The sequence below is a fragment of the Aquarana catesbeiana genome, linkage group LG09, assembly GCF_042186555.1.
Source record: "Aquarana catesbeiana isolate 2022-GZ linkage group LG09, ASM4218655v1, whole genome shotgun sequence".
Lineage (NCBI taxonomy): Eukaryota > Metazoa > Chordata > Amphibia > Anura > Ranidae > Aquarana > Aquarana catesbeiana.
In genome coordinates, this window is record NC_133332.1 from 245,691,775 (window position 1) to 245,713,829 (window position 22,055).

At 43.9% G+C, this 22,055-nt stretch overlaps 1 protein-coding gene across 5 annotated transcripts in view; it reads left to right on the top strand.

The window, feature by feature from the left end:
* Positions 1-22,055, top strand: part of NUP188 (nucleoporin 188) — a 136,730-nt gene that overhangs the window by 66,530 nt on the left and 48,145 nt on the right. For 4 of the 5 annotated variants that reach the window (XM_073600108.1, XM_073600111.1, XM_073600109.1 and 1 more), the window contains 9 exons: positions 4,013-4,132; positions 4,220-4,346; positions 12,257-12,412; positions 12,488-12,614; positions 13,090-13,177; positions 13,281-13,351; positions 19,836-19,947; positions 20,040-20,160; positions 21,898-21,964. In XM_073600108.1, coding sequence (XP_073456209.1) covers positions 4,013-4,132; positions 4,220-4,346; positions 12,257-12,412; positions 12,488-12,614; positions 13,090-13,177; positions 13,281-13,351; positions 19,836-19,947; positions 20,040-20,160; positions 21,898-21,964 — 989 coding nt within the window. The remainder of the gene's footprint in view (positions 1-4,012; positions 4,133-4,219; positions 4,347-12,256; positions 12,413-12,487; positions 12,615-13,089; positions 13,178-13,280; positions 13,352-19,835; positions 19,948-20,039; positions 20,161-21,897; positions 21,965-22,055) is intronic. The other variant, XM_073600110.1, reaches the window with a different exon arrangement.

Genomic DNA, 22,055 nt, shown 5'->3' on the forward strand with positions numbered 1-22,055 from the left:
CCCGGTAATAACCGCCGCGCATGCCAAATCAGCCCAATGTGAACGTGGGCAAAATGTCTCCTCCAACTGTGGTTAAAAGTCACATTTTGACTATGAGGACTACAGAAGAATGTTCCAGGACACGGCACACAGCTGCTTGTCATCTCAGAAATGTGTAACATTACTGCAGATGAATTGAGGGAGCATTGTTATTCTAGAACAAAAAAAAAGCTTGTCAAAAAAATCTAGAATGGAGTGATGTTACCCAAGTGCTAAATTACATAGGTACATAGTTAGCCAGGTTGAAAAAAAGGCACAAGTCCATCTAGTTCAACCTATAAAAGGGGGGAAAAAATACACAATCCCATATCCACAATCCTACACCCAAAGTTGTTCCAGAGGAATGCAAAAAAAACAGCAAAGCATGATCCAATTTGCTCCAGCAGGGGAAAAACTCCTTCTTGATCCCCCGAGAGGCAATCGGATATTCAGTGGATCAACTTTACTTATAAATATTGGTACCCTCCAGAGTAGGTACTGGCCAGCTCAGTAGATTTATTTTTAAAAAAATGACTGAATTCTTTCCTAAATGTACATAATCATTTTTTTTTTTTAAATAAATCTACTGAGCTGGCCAGAACCTACTCTGGAGGGAATCTGTACTACATTTTCACAGCTCTTACTTTGAAGATGCCTTTCAGTATTTGGAGATTAAATCTCTTTTCCTCCAGACATAAAGAGTGTCCCCTTGTCCTCTGTGATGATCTTTAAAGTGAATAATTCAACACAAAGTTGGACCGGAGTATATGGACCACTTAAATTTAATTAAACTTAATTTGTGGGGAACTGGTATAGTGGTGTGGTTGTCGGATCTTATTGAACCCTCTATGCTAGTTGTTGTCAACTTGAAAATTATAGATGGACTCAGGTGTGGCTCCTAACGATTCCAGAGCGTTTTCGTACATTGTGTGCCGCCCATTCAAAATAAATCAGCTATAACGCATCTCAACGCCCCAAATTTTTGGTCCTGCTGCATTTTTTTGCAGCATATGGCAATGCACAATAATAACCCCCAGCATTTGTGTCAGTGAGTGCAATAATAACCCTCAGCATTGGTGGTCAGTGGCAGTGATGTTTATTCACCCCTTTGTTAGGGGTCAGTGGCAGTGCAATTTAACCTCTTGCTGCCCACAAAATGCATGAGCAGGAGCAAAGAGCGTGGGCTTTAATGCCCACATGCCACACATATGAGGTTTCTGTGCTGAGCATGCACTCATTGCGTGCTCCCAGCACAGTGACCAAGCTCTCAAAAGTAATAGGGGGTCCTGTGGGCTCCTGATCATGTGACCACTGTGACAGCCAATCACAGCTGTGACATGATCGGGCACCGCAATGCAGTGGTGTGAACCAGGCACATAGAAGGTAAGGCATTTTGCTTTGTCTTGCGGTGGGACTGCATTGGAATAGTCACCCAATGCAGTCCCACTGCTATTGGTGTGAACAAGCTCTTACAGTAGTCATTGTGTAGTAGTCTGTAAACCCTTACAGACCACTTTTCCGTACAGGTAAGCCCATAATAAGGCTTACCTGTAGGTACTGGAAATATCATCTAAACCTGAACGGTTTAGGAAATATTTACCATAAATGCTTGCGCCAAGTCATTGGCGCATGCGCACTTTAGAAAGGGCACGATTGTGACGTTTCTATAGGACCCGTGCCATGACCGTCAGCTCCAGCGACTCTGGACAGTCACAAAGCCAGAGTCCACGACCCTGGAAGGAAGAGGGGTGTAGATGGATGCTTCCACCAGCGGGGACATTGCGGGCTTCATTTGCATGTAAGTGGTAAGTGCGATGCATACTAGCCCATTATGCTTTTACTTTGCAGGGGAATAAAGAGGAAGTAAAACCCATCAGGGTTTACTTCCTCTTTAACAGTTCTGTGCAGGCACATGCTATCAACATCTCTTACTGTTCTTAGACCCCATCCCCTGATGACAACTTCAGTGATATCCAGTAATCATTGTGAGTAGTTAGTGGGCAGGATATGATGCTTGATGCCAAAATCCTGACCTACATCTATGGGGCTTCAAGAAAGGTCAGATCTTTAAAAGTGTTCTGCGGTTTCTATTCGGGAACTATATGCTATAGTTATATTATTTGTTACTTTGTCACCTTGTTGATAAACCTACAAAGGTACGCAGACATTAGATTTGCTTCCCTCTATCTGCTTTGCAGTTACTACAAAATACACAGAACCTTTCCAGTAAATTTCTTTTTCATTCCTTTTATGTGCGTACAGATTTGCCCAATATGTGTAAAATAAGTTTCATATACTTTTGATTATTTGATTCCATGAATTATGTGGTTTTTCATATTAAGTCAAAAAATTATGACACTCCTGAAAGGAACTGTATCTCCCAATCTATAGAACACCTTCATCTCTATCCACAAGTATACTGAAAAAGGTAGCCAATATGAAGACCAGGGATGCGCTCAGATGGGTTTGGACATGAGTCTGAACTGGCCTGAGCCATGCTGTCAAATTAGACAGCCAATCATATGCGGCATTCCCCGCCCCACAGCCCAGCTTATAGATAGAAAAAAGAAACTGCGCTCTGGTAAGAAATATATACCCAAACCCTAAGCATATTAGTGAAGTACCTTAAATTGTGAAGCAGCGGTTTTCCTGCACAACATAAACACAGTGTATAAGAATAAATAAAAAATAAAATTGCGCTAAATATGTAAAGTGATTGTGTACACATGCATTCACTTATTGATATAGCAATGTGCCCATATACATATCACATCTGATGTGAGCAAATTGTGAAAAATATCATAGCACCAAAACAAAAAAAACAACAATTGAAAAAATGTAAAATAAGTCCAAAACATATAGTTGACAGTATCACCCGTGAAATTGCAATTGGATGATAAATTATTCTAAAAAGTCCATCCGTATATTATGGAGTCTTCGATAGTATAGAGAAAGATAGTGCCTGGTCCACCACCAAAGAGGTTTGCCGCTTACCAGAGATCCATGATCCCCCATTACAGAGGATCACGGAAAGCCTGTATTGGAAACTGTCCTCCGGGACATAGCAGATGCAGCCAAAACCTGGATTGATTGATGGTAAAGTGTGGTATTCAAAACACACCCAATGGAGCTTATATATCTTCAGATCACATCGTACCATCCCCAACTCGCAAGTGGATAAGTATGACATGAAAGATATAAAGGGCTCCAATAATGTAAAAACCATAAGACTTTATTGAATGTTAAAAACAAGGTTGCACTCACATTGTATTAGTAGAAAAAGCGCCTGTATGTCTGGTGTGCCGGCCGGTAAGCACTCAGACAAGCCCGTCCTACTGGAAACAGCAACAACGATACGAGGTGACGCCTGCATTGGGTGTGTTTTGAATACTACACTTTACCATCAATAAATCCAGGTTTTGGCTGCATCTGCTATGTCCCGGAGGACAGTTTCCAATACAGGCTTTCCCTGATCCTCTGTAATGGGGGATCATGGATCTCTGGTAAGCGGCAAACCTCTTTGGTGGTGGACCAGGCACTATCTTTCTCTATACTATCGAAGACTCCATTATATACGGATGGACTTTTTAGAATAATTTATCATCCAATTGCAATCTCGCGGGTGATATTGTCACTATATGTTTTGGACTTATTTTACATGTTTTCAATTGTTGTTTTTTTAGTTTTGGTGCTATGATATTTTTAACAATTTGCTCACATCAGATGTGATATTTATATGGGCACATTGCTATATCAATAAGTAAATGCATGTGTACACAATCACTTTACATATTTAGCGCGATTTTATTTTTTATTCAAGCTTATAGATGCCCTTTTTATACGTGCGGATGTGGGTTGGGGCATGCTTTTGCCACCTATGATTGTGAATTCAGACTTGTGTCCGAACCCGCCTGAGCGCATGCCTAAAGAACACATGGCTGAAGCTGAACATTTCAGTATGGACTAATGATTGTGTCTTATTTTTGACCACCAGCAGTCTACTGTAGGCCTGGGAGTCTTGCTGGACAGTGTGTGCACCATGTTCCCTGCCCGCCTGGCACCTCTTCTCCAGCTCTTAAGTGCTCTCGTCTCCAGCAAATCCACTGCCAAAAAGGTAATGGAGAGAATAATTGATGGGTTATTGCTATGTAGCTGATCATATTGAGCTGATTGGGGTTTATGATATGTGAATTTATTACAGGTGTACACTTTCCTGGATAAGATGTCCCATTACACAGAACATTACAAGCACAAACCTCATGATGTCATGTCACATAACGATGAGACTCTCTGGAGGAGGCGCACTCCAAAACTTCTATATGCCTTGGGTAACCTCTAAGTTTGTGTAATGGTTCATTTATATAAAAGTTTGTGAATGACTAAACTTGGAGTCACTCATAACAAAGTGTGTGGGGGAGAGACAGTTTAGAGTGTACCTGTGCTCTGCACTTGCACCTTGCGTTAAAGAAGACTCTTTACCATTCAGAGAATATACTGAATCTGTTGCAGCCCCTACAGAGTACCCAGTGCTTTTGCGTATGGGTAAGCATGTGACCTCCTGCCATGGCCTCATCCCTGACTCGTCAATCCTGTGCATGCTCTGATGGGGCACTTACACAGTGTTGAGTGATGGAGTGAGAGTGGAGTGTTGGGAAAGTGTGCATAAGTGATTTAAAGCAGGGAGGAGAACTCTAAAGAGGCACTGTGTTGCTGCTTGTGTTCACATTCCTTTCACTCCCACACCTCCCTGCTCATCTCTCCAAGCAAAGAGAAAAACGCATAAATGTAGAAGATTGTGAATGATTAGAAAAAAAGAAGTTTACCTTCCTGACCTGGTTTGTTTATAAATTTCACAGGAGGTTGCTGTAGAGCTGCACAATTCTGGCTAAAATGAGAATCACGATTTTCTTTGCTTAGAATAAAGATCGCGATTCTCGTGGCATAACATCATCTTTCACATTATACAAAAAAATTGGGTTAACTTTACTGTTTATTTTCTTTTTAATTCATTAAAGTGTATTTCTTTCTCGAACATCACGGGACACAGAGCCACAGTAATTACTGATGGGTTATATAGGTATCACTGGTGATTGGACACTGGCACACCCTATCAGGAAGTTCAACCCCCTATATAATCCCTCCCCCTTGCAGGGATACCTCAGTTTTTACGCCAGTGTCTTAGGTAATGGACGTGTAAAGATGTCCTGTGCTGAGCTCCAAAGGGAATATCCTAAGATCCTATACTGGGGCAAGCCAGGCGAACCGGATCCATTCAAAGTGTCTTTTCATGGCCGAATTGAATGGTACCCGGGCCTCGTGTCCGAAGAAACGAGGTTTTACCCGTAATGCTTCTCTTTTTAGAGAGCTGGACCCCGCAGATCAGAAAATGGCTTTAAACTTCCTAATTTCTGGCGAGGTGCTTTACGGTCCCAGAACTGTTGGATCCCCCTACTGATGGGGGCCCCAGTCTCTGACGGTTTTTTCAAACGGAGCCCACCGTGAGAGGTGAAGATTGGGTCTGTGTAAACAGCACCCTGCGGCTGGATAAGGTAAGAGGAGATTCCACAGAATTTTTGAGTTCTAGTGGCTTTTCTCCTTTAAGGTAAATGCATGCTATGCCTATTGTGACCACCGGGGGCTGCCAAGAGCACAAACCTACACATGCTGACTGACTGTCTCAGGTGTTCAGTGCTGATTATGTCCCAGCATCTCAAAGCAGGCTGCAAGCAGGTAAGGTGGAAAGGGGGATTTCTCATGTTTGAATGTTCCCCCCAGGCTAGAGAGGGGCCACAGGAGTCTAGAAAGTGGTTATACCACCCGGGCTCTGCGGCCTAATGGCCACCATCTCTGAAGATAGCCGTTCAGGCAGATCTTGTTACCAGTCTCTCTCCTCCCCCCCCCCCCCCCCCCCCATCCCCAGACTTTTCTCCAGAAGCATGACAGGAGAGTCGGCAGTGCGGGAAGCGCTCGTTTTTTTCAAAACTCGAGGGGGGGGGGGGGGCGGTAGAGGAGGGGGCGGGATGTCAGCACAGAGTGTTTAGACTCCCACTCAGGCCAGCTGCAGGCTATTAAAGGCACTCTGTACAGGTGCACTCAGCCTTCTGAGAGACACAGAGCTGACGGTCGCATGTAAGGTGGGACACAGGCATTCTCCTAGGCAGCATTTACTGAAGTAACACCAGACTGAGCATTGGGTAGCAAGGCTTTTAGCCAGACTACATCGCTCAGCGGGCAGTGTTCATTTGTATACCTCACACCTTGTTGCTTTGCACTATGGGTAGAAGAGGTTCAAGCACCCCAGGAACCAGAGACACTAAGGGATCTCGTTCAGGTTCTGAGGGCCCCCTGTCGGCAGCATCCTCCCTCCCTAAAGATGGGCCAGGGACGGCTAGCCAGGGAGAGCCATCGGGGTCAGGGGCTACACCTGCTTCTGGCACTTCAGCCCCTGTATATATTACACAAGAGGTTTTTTCCTCAACCATTAATGGTCTAGAGGAAAGATTAATGGCCGTGATTACGTCTTCACTCAGTGGAAGAAAACGCACTAGGCTTTCCTCTGTTCCCCAAGACCCTCAGACAGAGGAGCTCTGGGATAAAGGAGATGAATCCCTTTCAGAGGATCGGGATGGGATGGATGATTCCTCTTCGGAGGATTCAGGTGGAGAGGGACCCTCTGCGACTTCCCAAGAGGAGAAAGTCTTAGTGCAGATCCTCACTGGATTGGTCCGCTCCACATTTAAGTTGCCCATACCTGAAACTGCTAAAGAATCCTCTTCTGCTTTGGGGTCACTGAAACCTTTCCAAGCAGCACATGCTTTTCCTGTTCATACTTTACTTGAAAAGCTTATTTATTCTGAGTGGGATCACCCAGACAAACGTTTTTTTCCGCCGAGAAAGTTTTCAACACTTTATCCGATGGAAGAAAAGTTTATTAAAATGTGGGGAATACCGGCTATTGATGCCGCCATTTCCTCCGTAAATAATAGCCTGACTTGTCCTGTAGACAATGCTCAGATGCTCAGGGATCCTGTAGATAAAAGGATGAAATCCCTATTGAAGGATGTTTTCTCCTTAGCAGGATCAGTGGCCCAACCTGCAGTAGCAGCGATTGGAGTCTGTCAATACTTAAGAGACCATGTTAAGCAGGTCATCAAAGTATTACCTGAACAGCAGGCCCAGGGGTTTGCTAACCTTCCAGCGGCCTTATGCTTTGTGGTTGACGCCATTAGAGATTCTATCGTGCAAACCTCCCGTCTTTCACTGGGGTTGGTGCATATACGTAGAATCCTATGGTTGAAAAATTGGTCAGCCGAAGCACCATGTAAGAAGCTACTGGCTGGGTTTCCATTTCGTGGTGCAAGGTTGTTTGGAGAGGACTTGGATAACTATATCAAGAGAATCTCTTGTGGGAAAAGCACTCTCTTACCTGTCTTGAAGAAGAGTAAGCGTCCCTCTTTCAAACGGACTCTTTCCCCAGCGCCGGAGGCTTCAGCCTCCAGGCAGTCTCGACGGCCGCCTCCATTGGGGTCCAGAGACAAGAGTCAACCCCAGGGACAAAAGAAGTCCTGGGGAAAGAAGCCTACTAGGCAAAACACTAAGACCTCTGCATGAGGGGGCGCCCCCGCTCACTCGAGTGGGGGGAAGACTGCGACAGTTCTCAGAGCTCTGGCACGAGGACTTCCAGGACAGATGGGTAGTCTCCACGGTAACCCTAGGGTACAAGCTGGAGTTTCAGGAATTCCCTTCTCCTCGGTTCCTCAGATCAAATGTTCCCAGAGAAGAAGCAGTCGCTCCTTCTAGCGTTAGAGCGACTTTTGTCGCAGGAGGTCATTATGATAGTTCCCGCAAAGGACCAGGGATTGGGCTTCTATTCCAACCTTTTTACGGTCCAAAAGTCAAATGGGGATGTCAGGCCCATTTTGGACTTAAGGGATCTGAACCGATTCCTAAGGATTCAATCCTTCCGCATGGAATCAATTCGAACATTAGTTCCCACCCTGCAGGGAGGAGAATTTCTGGCATCAATAGACATCAGAGATGCATATCTGCATGTGCCCATTTTTCCTGCTCATCAGAAGTTTCTGCGCTTCGAGGTAGGAGGGCGCCATTTCCAGTTTGTGGCTTTGCCTTTTGGGATAGCCACTGCACCTCGAGTGTTCACAAAGATCTTGGCTCCTCCTCTGGCCAGATTAAGGGCTCAGGGTATAGCTGTCATAGCATACCTAGACGACCTGCTCTTGATAGACCGGTCGGTAGCCTCTTTGAATGGAAACTTGAGGACCACGGTCAGGTATCTAGAACACCTGGGTTGGATCCTCAACTTAGAAAAGTCTTTCCTAAAACCAGTAAGAAGACTGGAGTATTTAGGTCTGATTATAGATACAAGCCAGGAGAAAATATTTCTACCCCAGGCAAAGATCACTGCTTTGAGAGAGCTGATTCTGACAGTAAGGACCAAGAAGGGTCCCTCAGTCCGCCTTTGTATGAGGCTACTAGGGAAGATGGTGTCTTCATTCGAAGCAGTTCCTTATGCTCAGTTTCACTCAAGAATGCTGCAACACAGTATTCTGTCGACCTGGAACAAGAAGGTTCAGGCATTAGACTTTCCGATGCACCTGTCGCATGCGGTGCGTCAGAGCCTCAATTGGTGGCTCATACCCGAAAACCTGCAGAAGGGGAAATCCTTTCTACCGGTTACCTGGACGGTGGTAACAACAGATGCCAGTCTGTCAGGTTGGGGAGCAGTTCTGGAACAGGCTGCGGTCCAAGGGGTATGGTCCAGGACAGAGAGGACCTTACCCATCAACATTCTGGAGATCCGGGCGATACATCTAGCTCTAAAAGCCTGGACTATCAGGCTACAGGGTTGTCCGGTCAGGATCCAGTCCGACAATGCCACAGCAGTGGCTTATGTCAATCATCAGGGAGGCACCCGGAGCCGAGCTGCTCAAAAAGAGGTGAACCAGATCTTAGTCTGGGCAGAGATGCATGTGCCATGCATATCGGCAGTTTTCATCCCGGGAATAGAGAATTAGCAGGCGGACTATCTAAGTCGCCAGCAGTTACTTCCAGGGGAATGGTCTCTGCATCCCGACGTCTTTTGGGCCATATGCCAAAGATGGGGGGTTCCAGATGTAGATCTCTTTTGCATCCCGATTCAACAAAAAGATAGACAGATTTGTGGCAAGGACAAAAGATCCTCTTGCATGTGGGACGGATGCGTTGGTGATTCCGTGGCATCGGTTCTCACTGATTTACGCATTCCCGCCTATTCTGCTACTACCACGACTCCTTCGCAGGATCAGGCAGGAAAGGAAGTCGGTACTTCTGGTGGCCCCCGCTTGGCCCAGAAGGACTTGGTATGCAGAAATAGTAAGGATGACGGTGGGTTCCCCGTGGACCCTACCGGTACGCCCAGACCTGTTATCTCAGGGTCCAGTGTTCCATCCTGCCTTACAAACGCTAAATTTGACGGTTTGGCTATTGAGACCCACGTTCTGAAGAGTCGTGGGCTCTCAGGTCCTGTCATATCTACCTTGATTAATGCAAGGAAGCCAGCTTCCAGGATGATTTATCATAGAGTCTGGAAGGCTTATATAACCTGGTGTGAATCCAGAGGTTGGCATCCCAGGAAATATGTCATAGGTAGAATCCTTGATTTTCTACAGATGGGATTAGAGATGAAGCTGGCCTTGAGTACCATCAAGGGCCAGGTTTCTGCTTTATCAGTATTATTTCAGCGGCCACTTGCTTCGCATTCTTTGGTCCGAAACTTTATGCAGGGGGTTATGCGTCTTAATCCTCCGGTTAAAGCGCCCCTAAACCCCTGGGACTTGAATTTGGTCCTGGCTGTGTTACAGAAACGGCCTTTTGAACCAATAAGTCAGATTCCTTTGGTCTTGTTGACAAGGAAATTAATTTTTCTGGTGGCCATCTCTTCTGCTAGAAGAGTATCAGAATTAGCAGCTCTTTCCTGTAAGGAGCCTTATTTGATTATACACAAGGATAGAGTGGTACTACACCCTCATCCTAGTTTTTTACCGAAGGTGGTTTCTGATTTTCATTTAAATCAAGACATTGTTCTACCTTCCTTTTTTCCAGATCCCTGTTCTCCGGAAGAGAGATCTCTACATTCGTTGGATGTAGTAAGAGCAGTTAAGGCCTATCTAGGGGCAACTACTCAGATCCGCAAGACGGATGTTTTGTTTGTGCTGCCAGAGGGTCCCAATAGAGGACAGGCAGCGTCAAAAGCTACCATTTCTAAATGGATTCGACAGTTGATCATTCAAGCTTACGGTTTGAAACAGAAGATTCCTCCGTTTCAGATCAGGGCACATTCCACAAGGGCTATTGGTGCTTCTTGGGCAGTGCATCACCGGGCCTCTATGGCTCAAATCTGCAAGGCCGCAACCTGGTCTTCGGTTCATACATTCACCAGATTCTATCAGGTGGATGTGAGAAGGCATGAGGATATCGCCTTTGGGCGTAGTGTGCTGCAGGCAGCGGTACAGGGTCCTCAGGACTGATTGCACCCTACTTGGTCGTGGTTCCCCCCCCTCAGGTAGCATTGCTCTGGGACATCCCATCAGTAATTACTGTGGCTCTGTGTCCCGTGATGTTCGAGAAAGAAAATAGGATTTTTTAAAACAGCTTACCTGTAAAATCCTTTTCTTTCGAAGGACATCACGGGACACAGAGGTCCCGCCCCTCTTCTAATACACTATATTGCTTGGCTACAAAACTGAGGTATCCCTGCAAGGGGGAGGGATTATATAGGGGGTTGAACTTCCTGATAGGGTGTGCCAGTGTCCAATCACCAGTGATACCTATATAACCCATCAGTAATTACTGTGGCTCTGTGTCCCGTGATGTCCTTCGAAAGAAAAGGATTTTACAGGTAAGCTGTTTTAAAAAATCCTATTTTTTTCCCTCAATATATTGCTTTTGAAAGACCGCTGCGCAAATACAGTGTGACATAAAATATTACAACAATCGCCATTTTATTCCCTAGGGCCTCTGCTAAAAAAAATATATAATGTTTGAGGGTTCCAAGTAATAGCAAAAAATACAGATTTTTAGCAAAAAATACTGATTTTAACTTTGTAAGAAACAAGTGTCAGAAAAAGGTTTAGCCTTTAAGACCCCTTTCACACTGGGGCAACACCGCATTAGCGGTAATGTGCCTCTAGGTTTAGTGGCGCTTTATCGTCATTTTAGCAGCGCTTTTCGGCTGCTGGCGGGGCGCCTTTAACCCCCCACTAGCGACCGAAGAAAGGGTTAAGAGCACCCGTGTTGCGGCACTACCAAGGCGCTTCGGCAGCGCTGCCCATTCATTTCAATAGGCAGGGCGTTTTGGGAGCGGTGTTTACACCGATCCCGCACTGCCCCCGAATGATGTTGCTTGCAGGACTTTTTTCCCATCCCGCAAGCGCACCGTCCCATTGTGAAAGCACTCAGGCTTTCACACTGGGGAGGCATGAGAGGCGCTTTACAGGTGCAATTTTTAGAGCTAAAATGCCTGAAAAGCGCCTCAGTGTGAAAGGGTGGTTAAACTTCCCTCATTTACAGAAGGAAGTTCATCCCTTTGATCTAAGAACGAAAAGTTACAATGTTTATAGTTATCTACCAGCATGGACAATGTTGTGAAAAACTTGTCAGGCTGCCCAGTTTTTTTTCTTTTGACAGCTGAGTGAGCAGAGGACTCTCTACACTTGTACATGAATGAATGGGGAAATTCTGCATAGAGATGGTGAGGGGGGGGGGTTTAATCGAGATCACAATTTTTTAACGATTATTCGTGCAGCTCTAGTTGCTGGTACAATGAAGGACCTCTGCCTGTCCACATATCCTTCATAAAAGTATATAAAAGCATTGATTAAAGAGTTCCAGCTGGCTTGTGGCCTTAATCATAGCTGACTGTGACTTGGTTGTCTATGATTAGGCCGTAAACTGGCTGAAATGTGTTAGTGGACTATACATTTTTTTTTTCTGTATTTGCCTGATTTATAATAAAGCACCAAAATGCTTCATTATAAAACGCCAGAACACTGGTTGTAGTATATACAGTATGGTTTTACTATTGTACAGTGTGACATTCTCTCCCCCGCCCTCGATGCAATGCTGAATGGCCAGTCGCTAGACTTCATTGACCACCATTAGTCTAATTGTTTAGACCTTTTCCACTGCCTTGTTGAAAGAGGAAAACCAATTTAATAAGGTTTGCTTTTCATTACTCCAGGACAGGGACAGACCAACTTGCGCATACCTCAGGGGACGGTCGGCCAGGTGATTTCTGATGACAATGGTTTCCTTGTTCGCTGGGAATTCTCATTTAGTAGCTGGACCCTGTTTACCTGTGAGGTTGAAATGCTCCTTCATGTTGTGTCCACAGCAGGTGAGCTACAAATGAAATCTTACTTTCTGCCACTGCGTTGCAATGCTCATTTTTAACGTTACTCTGTGTCTCCAGATGTCATACAGCACTGTCACAGGGTAAAACCAATCATAGACCTTGTGCACAAAGTTATCAGCATTGACCTATCCATAGCTGACTATCTCCTACCTATTACATCCCGAATGTACCAGCTGTTACAGAGGTAAGTGAGCAAAGAGAGAACTGTGGACACCAGTAATTTTTTTTTCTAGCAGGTGATTGGTAGCCACAGGAGGACAAATATTTAAAGGAAGCTGTCTGGATAGAAATCTGGATATACTGTTGCCAACTTGGTTTAAGCTCACAAACTCCAGGCTGTCGTCTTTGCTTTGCTACTTAGACTAATCCAGGGCATATATGTTGGTGAGGGCTTCATTGACCTCTACCATCAAGAACAAGGCAATGTTCACCCCTATTTTTCTGTTCAGATAAGTTCATTTTCTTGTTCAAAGTGTTTATTTGAACACTGGGTTACAAAAGAACCATTGACAAATGCTTTTGTAGCATCATACAGTATAGTAAGCGCTCAGGGTAATTAATTGTACTATACGCATTCTAAGCTTTGGACCGATTAAAAATTGTGAGTATCAGACAGGTTAGTTTTAAGAGAATTGCTTACCTGTTGTCTTTATTTGCAGGTTAACAACTGTTATGAACCCACCTATGGATTTCATTGCCTCATGTGTTAACTGCCTGACTGTGTTGGCGACACGTATGCCTGCAAAGGTGAGAATGGAGTTCGAAGGGTGGAAGTTTAATATGTGTTGTTGTGTACAGGCATTTATGGGTAGTTTGATAAAAATGGATTCCTCTGTTGTTATGGTTCAAGGTTTGGATAGACTTGCATCACACTGGATTCTTGCCATCCGCTGCTAATCCCGTCTCGGGCCACATTATCAGGTATATTTTGTCATTTAAGCTGAAAGAAGCCTGTTGATTTGAAATTATTACATTGTGGTCGCAGAAGCTATCAGTTTTCAGCCTTTTTCTCTGTAGACTGTTAATTACCTGTGTTTTTTGTGAACACAACCTGAAATGTAACAATAGTGCTTATAAAGAACATTGATTTATAAAAATGAAAGGGAAGGAATAGTGCACATGGTTTCTCAAGGTCAGCCAGTTATCTTTCATTAATATTTAAGCTGGCCATACACTATACGAAAAATCGGCTGAAATTCGGTCATTTGGCCAGTTCGTTCGTTTTTCGGCCAGTTAATGGGCACAAAATCGATAATTGTTGGGATGTTTTTGAGCCAAAAAAACGTAGGACAAGTTTGGAAATTTTCTGCCGAACGAACAATAAATTGAAAGGTTAATGCGTTTCCCGTCCGAACTGTTTGCACTAGGTATATGTAAAAAAATTAACAAAAAATTGATTCATTTATGTCCACTGAAGGATTTATCGGTCATTACATGATGGCACTATCATTTGCTCTCACGGCCGAATGTCCATTTTTCAAAAATGGGTTTGAATGATTTTTCGTATAGTGTATGGCCATCATAAGTCTGTTCTGTCCTTGGGGTCCTCTTTGGCACCATCGGATGTGGCTGGATCCTCTTGGCTAACATTTTTGCCAGGGGCAAGCAAGGCTGTGACCCATTTCACCCAGTTTTTTGTTGACCCTAATAACAAAAGCCACAAGCACACTCCCATGCCCCTTCTCCAGTAGATTCTATATCTGAAATGCCTGCAGCCTTAGCGGCCTCCAAGAGTTTGGCCACAAAGGCTCTGATTCTGAGTTGCTCCAGCCTTTGCAACTCCTTTGAGACCATTTCAGCTCTTATTGATGCATGAGGATCAGCCTGTTGCTTCTACCAGTGTTGTTTCAAGTCTTGTGTCATTTAAAACTCCTAAGGCTGCAGAGCCTTTCTATTTACACTAACTTTTTCAACAATTTATCTGTGTAGATTGAAAACATCCCAGATAATCTGTTTGTTCCCTCTAAATGCAAAGGATAACGTCTCTTCAGACCGATCTCTTGACAACCTCATAATAGAAGATAATGGTAGCAAGTGCACACATCTTTCACAGTGGTAAAGATCTAAGAAACAGACTGACAGACCTTTGTCTGAGATAATAGGAGTAGCCCTTTATCTGATGGTTTGCTGTATAAATTCAGTGTGTTTCTAAAATTAAAGCAGTTAATTTTATGGTTTACTCCAAGACTGGTGTTGGTCCTTGGGGTTTCTATAGCCAGATCCATTGGTCTCGTGTTCTTGGGAAGCAGCTTCTTGGCGGAAATACCCAACAGGGTGTCCGGAGGCTGTCACACCTGTCTTTTAAGAAATGCCCTTTTTTGTTTCTCCACTCTCTCAATTTTCCCAGCCACCCAAGTCCTGGCACTCAGTCTAGTAAATCATCAGACAAGCCTTCTTGTCTCCCACTTTCCAGAGCAGAATTCTGTTTGTTAACTTTGCAGACCTTTAATGCTTGGGTGCAGGATGTGGTATCCCAGGGCAACAAACTGGAGTTTCTCTTCCTGTTTCCTCACTTCCAGCCTTTCTCTGTTAATGCACAGATTAGCAGATATGCATTGAGCTCTACGTTTTTCTGAATGAAGGGGTCATAGCCCCACTTTCTGTGGAAGAACAATAGTTCCAGGTGTCATATTTCTTCAACCTGTTCACTCTTCCCATGCCCAAAGGGGGCATTCGCCCCATTCTGGATCTCAAAGCTCTGAATGTTTTCATTCATGTTGAAAATTTTGGATGGAATCTACCAAATGTGTCATCACTTGACTTCCACGAAGAATCTGCAACGATTCAGATGAATCGTGAACTTTCAGAAATTGTTGCTAGAACATACTATTTTTTTCAAGTATCTGTGTCTAGTCCAGGACACTCAGGCCTTCAGCAGGATTCATTTCTGACACTGAACTCAGCAGTCCAGGATCTGCCCAACTCCACTTTTACATGAGATTCCTAATGGCCCTTACACACAATAAGAAAGGCCTGGATTCTTTCCTAAATGTACATAATATAACTGGGTACTATTATTTATAGGTAAAGTTGATCCAGGGAAAATCTGATTGCCTCTCTGGGATCAGGAAGGAATTTTTTCCCCTGCTGTAGAAAATTGGATCATGCTTTTCTGGGGTTTTTTCGCCTTCCCCTGGATCAACTGTAGGTAAAGGATTGTATATATGGGATTGTATGATATTTTTTTATTTATTTATTTTTTTATGGTTGAACTAGATGGACTTGTGTCTTTTTTCAAGAGCCGATCACGACAGTTCATCCGATTATTATCCGATTGGACAAGCACAACATTTTTTCTCGTATGGTACCAGATCGCACGATTTTCATTTAATCAGTACAGTTGTCATTCGAAAATACAACACAAATACACTACAACGCATTACATCACTTCCAATTTTTCTATTCTATCTTTCGAGAATTTTCAAAACTTTTATAATAGCATGCAAAAACAAAAACGGACGATCTGTCATCCGATTTTCGGATCATGTGTATGAGCCATAAGTCTGATGATAGCCGGTTTTGAGGCCATCTCAATTGCCAGATCCATATCTGACCTCTACAACACAATGATCTGTCATTGTTGGTCTAGTTGATCTGGTCCATGGACTTGACCGGTTTGTCTACCATGGAGAGGCAGGTTGACCCTGGCCTGTCAACTCAGGAATCCTGCTCTGGACGTGGAGGTACTTCCTGTCATTTTGGAGAGTATTTGTAATAGACGCCATCTTGTTGGTCTCGAGAGAGGTCCTGGGTAACCTGTCAGTGCGGGGACTTGGTCGTTGGGTCTTGACCACCAATCAACTTCCTGGAACTTTGGTCGGTTTGACTGTCTCTTCAATGTTAGAACTTCTTGCTGGAGTGTTGTCTGATTCAGTTGGGCAGCGTCACACCGGTGGTGTATATCAATCATCCAAGAGGAACCATGAGTCTCGCTGCTACAAGAGCAGTAGATTTGGATCTTGTCTTGAGTGGAACTTTCCTATTCAACCTAGTCAGTTGTGCACATTACAGGCATAGACAGGCAGACTTCTTAGCCTGCAGCTCCTGGACACTGTGGGGAGGGGTCCCTAACCCTGAAAATGTTCCAGGACCTGTGCCATAGGTGGGGGGATACCGGATTATATTTCATGCTATCTGATCTTCAATTCCAACCCTTTTTTATATATATATATATATATATATATATATATATATATATATATATATATATATATATATATATCCAATATGTTTTGCCTTTCATTTCTATTTTAAACTGAATGGGTTGTTTTACAAGGCGATCATTTACCATCACTTTAACCTCTTCACCCTGAGCGCACGCAAATATGCGGCCTCTCGGTGGCCTTGACACTGAGCGCCTTTATATTTGCGTGCAATAGCCCTGACAGTGCTGTACTAAGAGCATGTGCCTTGCGCACTCCCGGCATAGAGAGCGGCGACTCATGGAAAGTTTTTCCGATCATGTAACCGTTGTGACAACCAATCATGATGGTCACGTGGCCATAAGCCCCCCGGCATAGCAAACCACTTAAAAGGGGCGGTAGCCAGCACCAAGGGGTTAAGCAACTGTCTCCCAGATATGCAAAGCTGCTACCTTGTCTTCTGTTCACACTTTCTTTAAGTTCTACCAGGTGGACAGGGCATCCTTATCTCATGACACCTTGGGGTCTTTCAGGCAGTCCATAGTTCTCTGTTGTACTCTTAGGCCTGTTAGCCTTTGTCTGCTGTTTTTTCCACCCTTCACTTAGACTGCTTTTGGACATACCAAAAGTTGAAGACCCTGTGTATCCCCGAATAGGTAAGACAAATATGTGATTTTTATACCCATTTTAAAATTTATTGGAGGACACTGTGTTTATGATCATGCGCTTGTACAGCCTTGCTACAAAACTGATCAGCTATGCTGATAGTGGGAGGAGCTTTCCTGGGCTGGCCTATATTTTTTTTTTTTTGTTTGCTAGTTTCCAGTCCTCCTATAGGCAGTACCTGGGCTTTTTTTCAGTTGGAACTTGGTGGAACACAGTTCCACCACCTCAGGCCCTCTGCTCCCTGCTCACCACTATCGCTCTGTGGGAGCCAAGCTGTCACTTCTAAACACAGAAGCTGGACTTCTGTGTTTAGAAGTGACAGCTTGGCTTCCTCAGATCTGATCTCCTGAGTGGCTCCCACTGAGTGCAGGATGGGGAGAAGGGGGATGCAGGTGCCCGGGGTGTGTGCAGGACATGGTTGAGTTCCTGCACCTATTCTCTGAGAAAAAAAAAGCCCTGTGCAGTACTATAAACCCAAGGGTAAAGATTTCCTTTGTCCTTGAATGGATTCCAAGAATAGGAGTTCACGGTGAGTTCTTAAATCTTGGTCATGTAAAAAATGCTTATCATATATATCTGTGCCTAAATTCCCGTGTCTGCACACCTATTGTGGCATTTTACCTCTTAAAGACTTAAAATGGAAGTAAAGGCTACATAAATTTGCTTAAAACCACTGCTCCCCCTATCCTCCTTCCTATGCGGTATAGTAAAGGTAAAAAAGATCACCTTATTTCAATCCATGAGGGTGCAGGCATGTGATGCAGGAGCTCCAGCTCCTATGTGTCATGGAGCGCTGGACAATGTAGCTAATTTCTGGGATCCATGAACATCACACATTGGTTTCCATGGCCCGTTCATTATGGCTGCTCCCTCCTCTCCCCTGCAACAGCCACTCCAGGACACAGGGGAGCCAGAGCTTCTGCATCACCTGACAGGACCATAGTGGATTGAAATAAGGTATTTACACGGATCTGTTTTACCTGCACTATACAGCATAGGTAGAAGGAGGAACTTTAAGCACATTTATATGTAACCTTTACTTCCAATTTAATACTATGGAAAATGCTACAGAAGAAGAAGGGACATGCCAAGGTATTTAGGAGCATCCAGAGTTTCGAGAAAGATTTGTAGTATACAGTACCCAAGAAGCCAGGTGCTCATTTAGCTCAAGGCCCTACTTAAACCAAGATGTCACTTTTAGGATAGTTGACCCCTTTTTTCAGATAATCTTTATTTAACATCTTGTAGTAAACTTTACAAAACAAGTAGGCTCAAAATAGTGGGCATAGAACAAAAAACACATATAGGATCCTTTTACATTTCAATGGTTATGTGCAACATATATAACTTTATATATTTTTTTCTAGTATGATAAAGCATGTCGGTTGACAATAATCTTCCATTGGAAGAATCAGCCCTATGGCCTATATCCACTACTCAGAATGCTAAGAAAGTGACTTCCACCTTATATTAAAGGGCTTGATGTTTAAAAGAGAAGTATGGCGTTCTGTAAAAAAAAAAAAATATATACATTTAGGCCCCTTTCACACTTGTGTGACTTTTCCTGCGACTTGGGACTGCAAAGTTACATGACAAGTAATACCCCATGATTTCCAATGAGTACTGTTCATATCTGTGCGACTTCAAAGTAGTCCCTGCACTACTTTGATCTGACTTTGATGCGACTTGAGGTCCATAGACCTCAAGATTACACAGGCATTGCTTCATGTCGTGGCAAAGTTGCGCTACTTTCAGGTTGCACAAGTGTAAAAGGGGCCTTATACTTATACTAGGTGGATGCAGCATCATTTCCATGTTGTATCTGTTCCCCGGCAGAACTAAGCGATCAAACACCGCTGATTGCCCTGTTCTCCCCTCCACTCTGAGGCCTGTCAGCAGCTCGCTGGAGCCCTGGACTGTGGAGGAGGAGAGAGCAGTTGGCTTAGGCTCCCAGCATATCGCCGAGAGGCTGAGACAGGTGCCAATCCATGCTTGTAGGTGGATCCCGACCATATGGTTGGGATTTTTTTAAAGCCTGCACTCGCTCTGTGGCATCAGCCAACAGTGGGCTTTAGCCATAGGAGATGTGTAGCCAAAAAGCTAGAACATGAGAGCTCAGGAGTAGCTAGCAATAACAAAATGGGCAACAGCTAGAACAGAGAGGTTAGATAATGTCACCAATGAACTGAGAGAGATTTGATGGTAAGTACAAAAGAGCTTCCCCCACTTGCTCTGTTGAAGACATTGTACAGCTTATCTAACCTGCTTCTTCAGCTCCAATAAGTATCAGGAACATACCCCACCACCATCTTCAGGTATACAGCCCAAAATGATTGCCTACATGTCTATGAAGGTTCAAACTTATGGAGGTCGTGGTATAGTCATATTCAACTTGGAAAAGCTGTGAAACATCTTCAACCATATGGGAAAAGTCCAAATGAATGTGATATGGATTCTCCAACTTTCTGCTTTTTAAATTGTCAGGTGTCGTTCTGTCAGCCTATTTTCCCTTTTTCCCTCATTCTTTTTTCCAAAAATTATACACATGATCCTGCTCAAAAACTTGTCTTTTGCTTCCCCCCCACCCTTGTGGATAGCACTGAAGGTATGAGTGCTGGTGGCTTTGGGACTCTACTTGGAATTGAGCAGACTCTGGGTGAATACAATGTCACCATTTCATTCCTTCGCCTCATCACCACCTTAGTGAAGGTACGAATTTCTTTAAAGCCTCACCACAGGTTTTGCTTTTGTGCCAGCTACCCAGGCTTTATATATGATGATGCATTTCTCTGTCTTTCCAGGGTCAGCTGGGCAGTACCCAAAGCCAAGGTCTAGTGCCTTGCATCATGTTTGTGTTACGTGAGATGCTTCCTAATTACCATAGGTGGCGTTATAACTCTCATGGAGTCAGAGAAAACCTTGGTATGACCTTTTTTTGTTTTTGTAATTCTAAGTAAGACTATGGTGTCCGTTTATGAAGCAGTGAAATCTATTCACTGCTTCGTTCTCCGGCATTCACAGTGAAGAATCTTCTCCTCTGTGTGCCAGTTTATGAAGCGGTGTAGATCGCTTCACCTTTGGAGGAGTGAAGTGATCTACAAATGCTTCAAATAGTGGAGAACGTCCCCTGATACTGGAATCTCGTGAGACTTTACGAGATTACAGCACCAGATGTCAGTTTATCAAGCAGTGATAAATTATCACCGCTCAACGGCGTGGATTAATGTTAATAAAATAATGTGTCCCCCTACATTATACACATATGTATACACACACACACACTATATATACATGTATACACACACACATGATATATATATACATATACACATTATATGTATATATGTATATATATGTATACACATAAATATGACAGGGGGACATGCTTACAGTGTTGGGGGGTCTGAACGAGGCATAAGGAAGTTAAAAATCTTCCTTCTTCCCCCTCAGATCCCCCCAGATTTCCTCTTCACTCCCCGATTCACCACCTCTGAGATGGTGAACCTGGGAGTGTGAATTCTGACTCAGATCACCAGTGAAGCGGTGAGATCACCGCTTCATAAACTGGCCGTTACTGTGTCATTCAATGAGGATTCTCCGTGTGTAGAGATAATCGGCGGGAGAACATGTTCAAACATGTTCTCCCCCATTATCACTGTTTCATAAACTGTTTATGGACTGTGATCTGCAGTGATCCTCGGGATCACCGCTGATCACTGCTTCATAAACGGACACCTAAAACAGAAAATGAACAATATCAAAAGCTTGTACCAACCATTCATCTTTGTTATTCACTGGGGATTCAAGAGACCTATGGGCTATAATCCCTGCCTGTTAGGAGTATGGACACAGGTATAAGAAGCTCCTGTACCCCTCCTTCTGACAATGATTTTTCAAGAAACCCTGTACTAAGAAAATACAGGAGCCACTATTACTGATCTGCTTCTAACCAACATAAACCAACATACATTATACTCACAAATATGTGAATTAAAATGGCCCAATGAGCTACTCATCTGTAGCCCTATGATCTTGATGCTGCACACTCCAAAGGACAGGGGGACCTCACTGGGGTCCTAAATGGCTAACGCGTTTCGAAGGCAATCCCTTCCTTATCAGATGAAGAGGCAAGAGGTTGCCTTTGAAACGCGTTAGCAGTTTAAGACCCCGGCGAGATCCCTCTGTCCTTTGGAGTGTGCTGAGTCAAGGACCACAGGGCAACAGAAGAGTTGCTTGATAAGAGATTTGCATTCACATGTTTGTGAGTATAATTTATAGTTTAAAAATATAATACAAATTTTTGGGATAATGCACGGTCCTGGTGCGCCCTCTTTTATTTATTTTTTTTTTGTAGTGGCTTCAGGACATCCCCAGTTCTAGAGGGCAGCAAGGCACTAACTAACATTTCAGAGACATGGTGTTATCTCCTACAGCTGCTATACCAGGCTGCCACCCTTATGTGTTAGAGGGTTTTTGTTGATTTCAGTAGTTTAAGTCACTGACCCAGATGAAACATGCAGGTTTGAAAGTCAGAGTGAAGTTAGAACATCTGATCAGCATACGTGTTCTGAGTCGATGTCACAGAAAGTATTAAAACTAATAGATCAGCGTGGCAGTCAGGCAACTGGATTTTTCTTCTAAAACTTCTGTCTGTTTCAGGTTATCTGATGCTGAATCTGATTCATGCCATCCTTAACCTCTGCCCCGACACAGATCAACGCAGCAGGTGATGCACTTGGCTTACAGCCCACCTTTTTTTTTTTTTACTTCATATGTGTTCTGATAATGCAGCCTGATTTTATCAGTGTACACTGAAT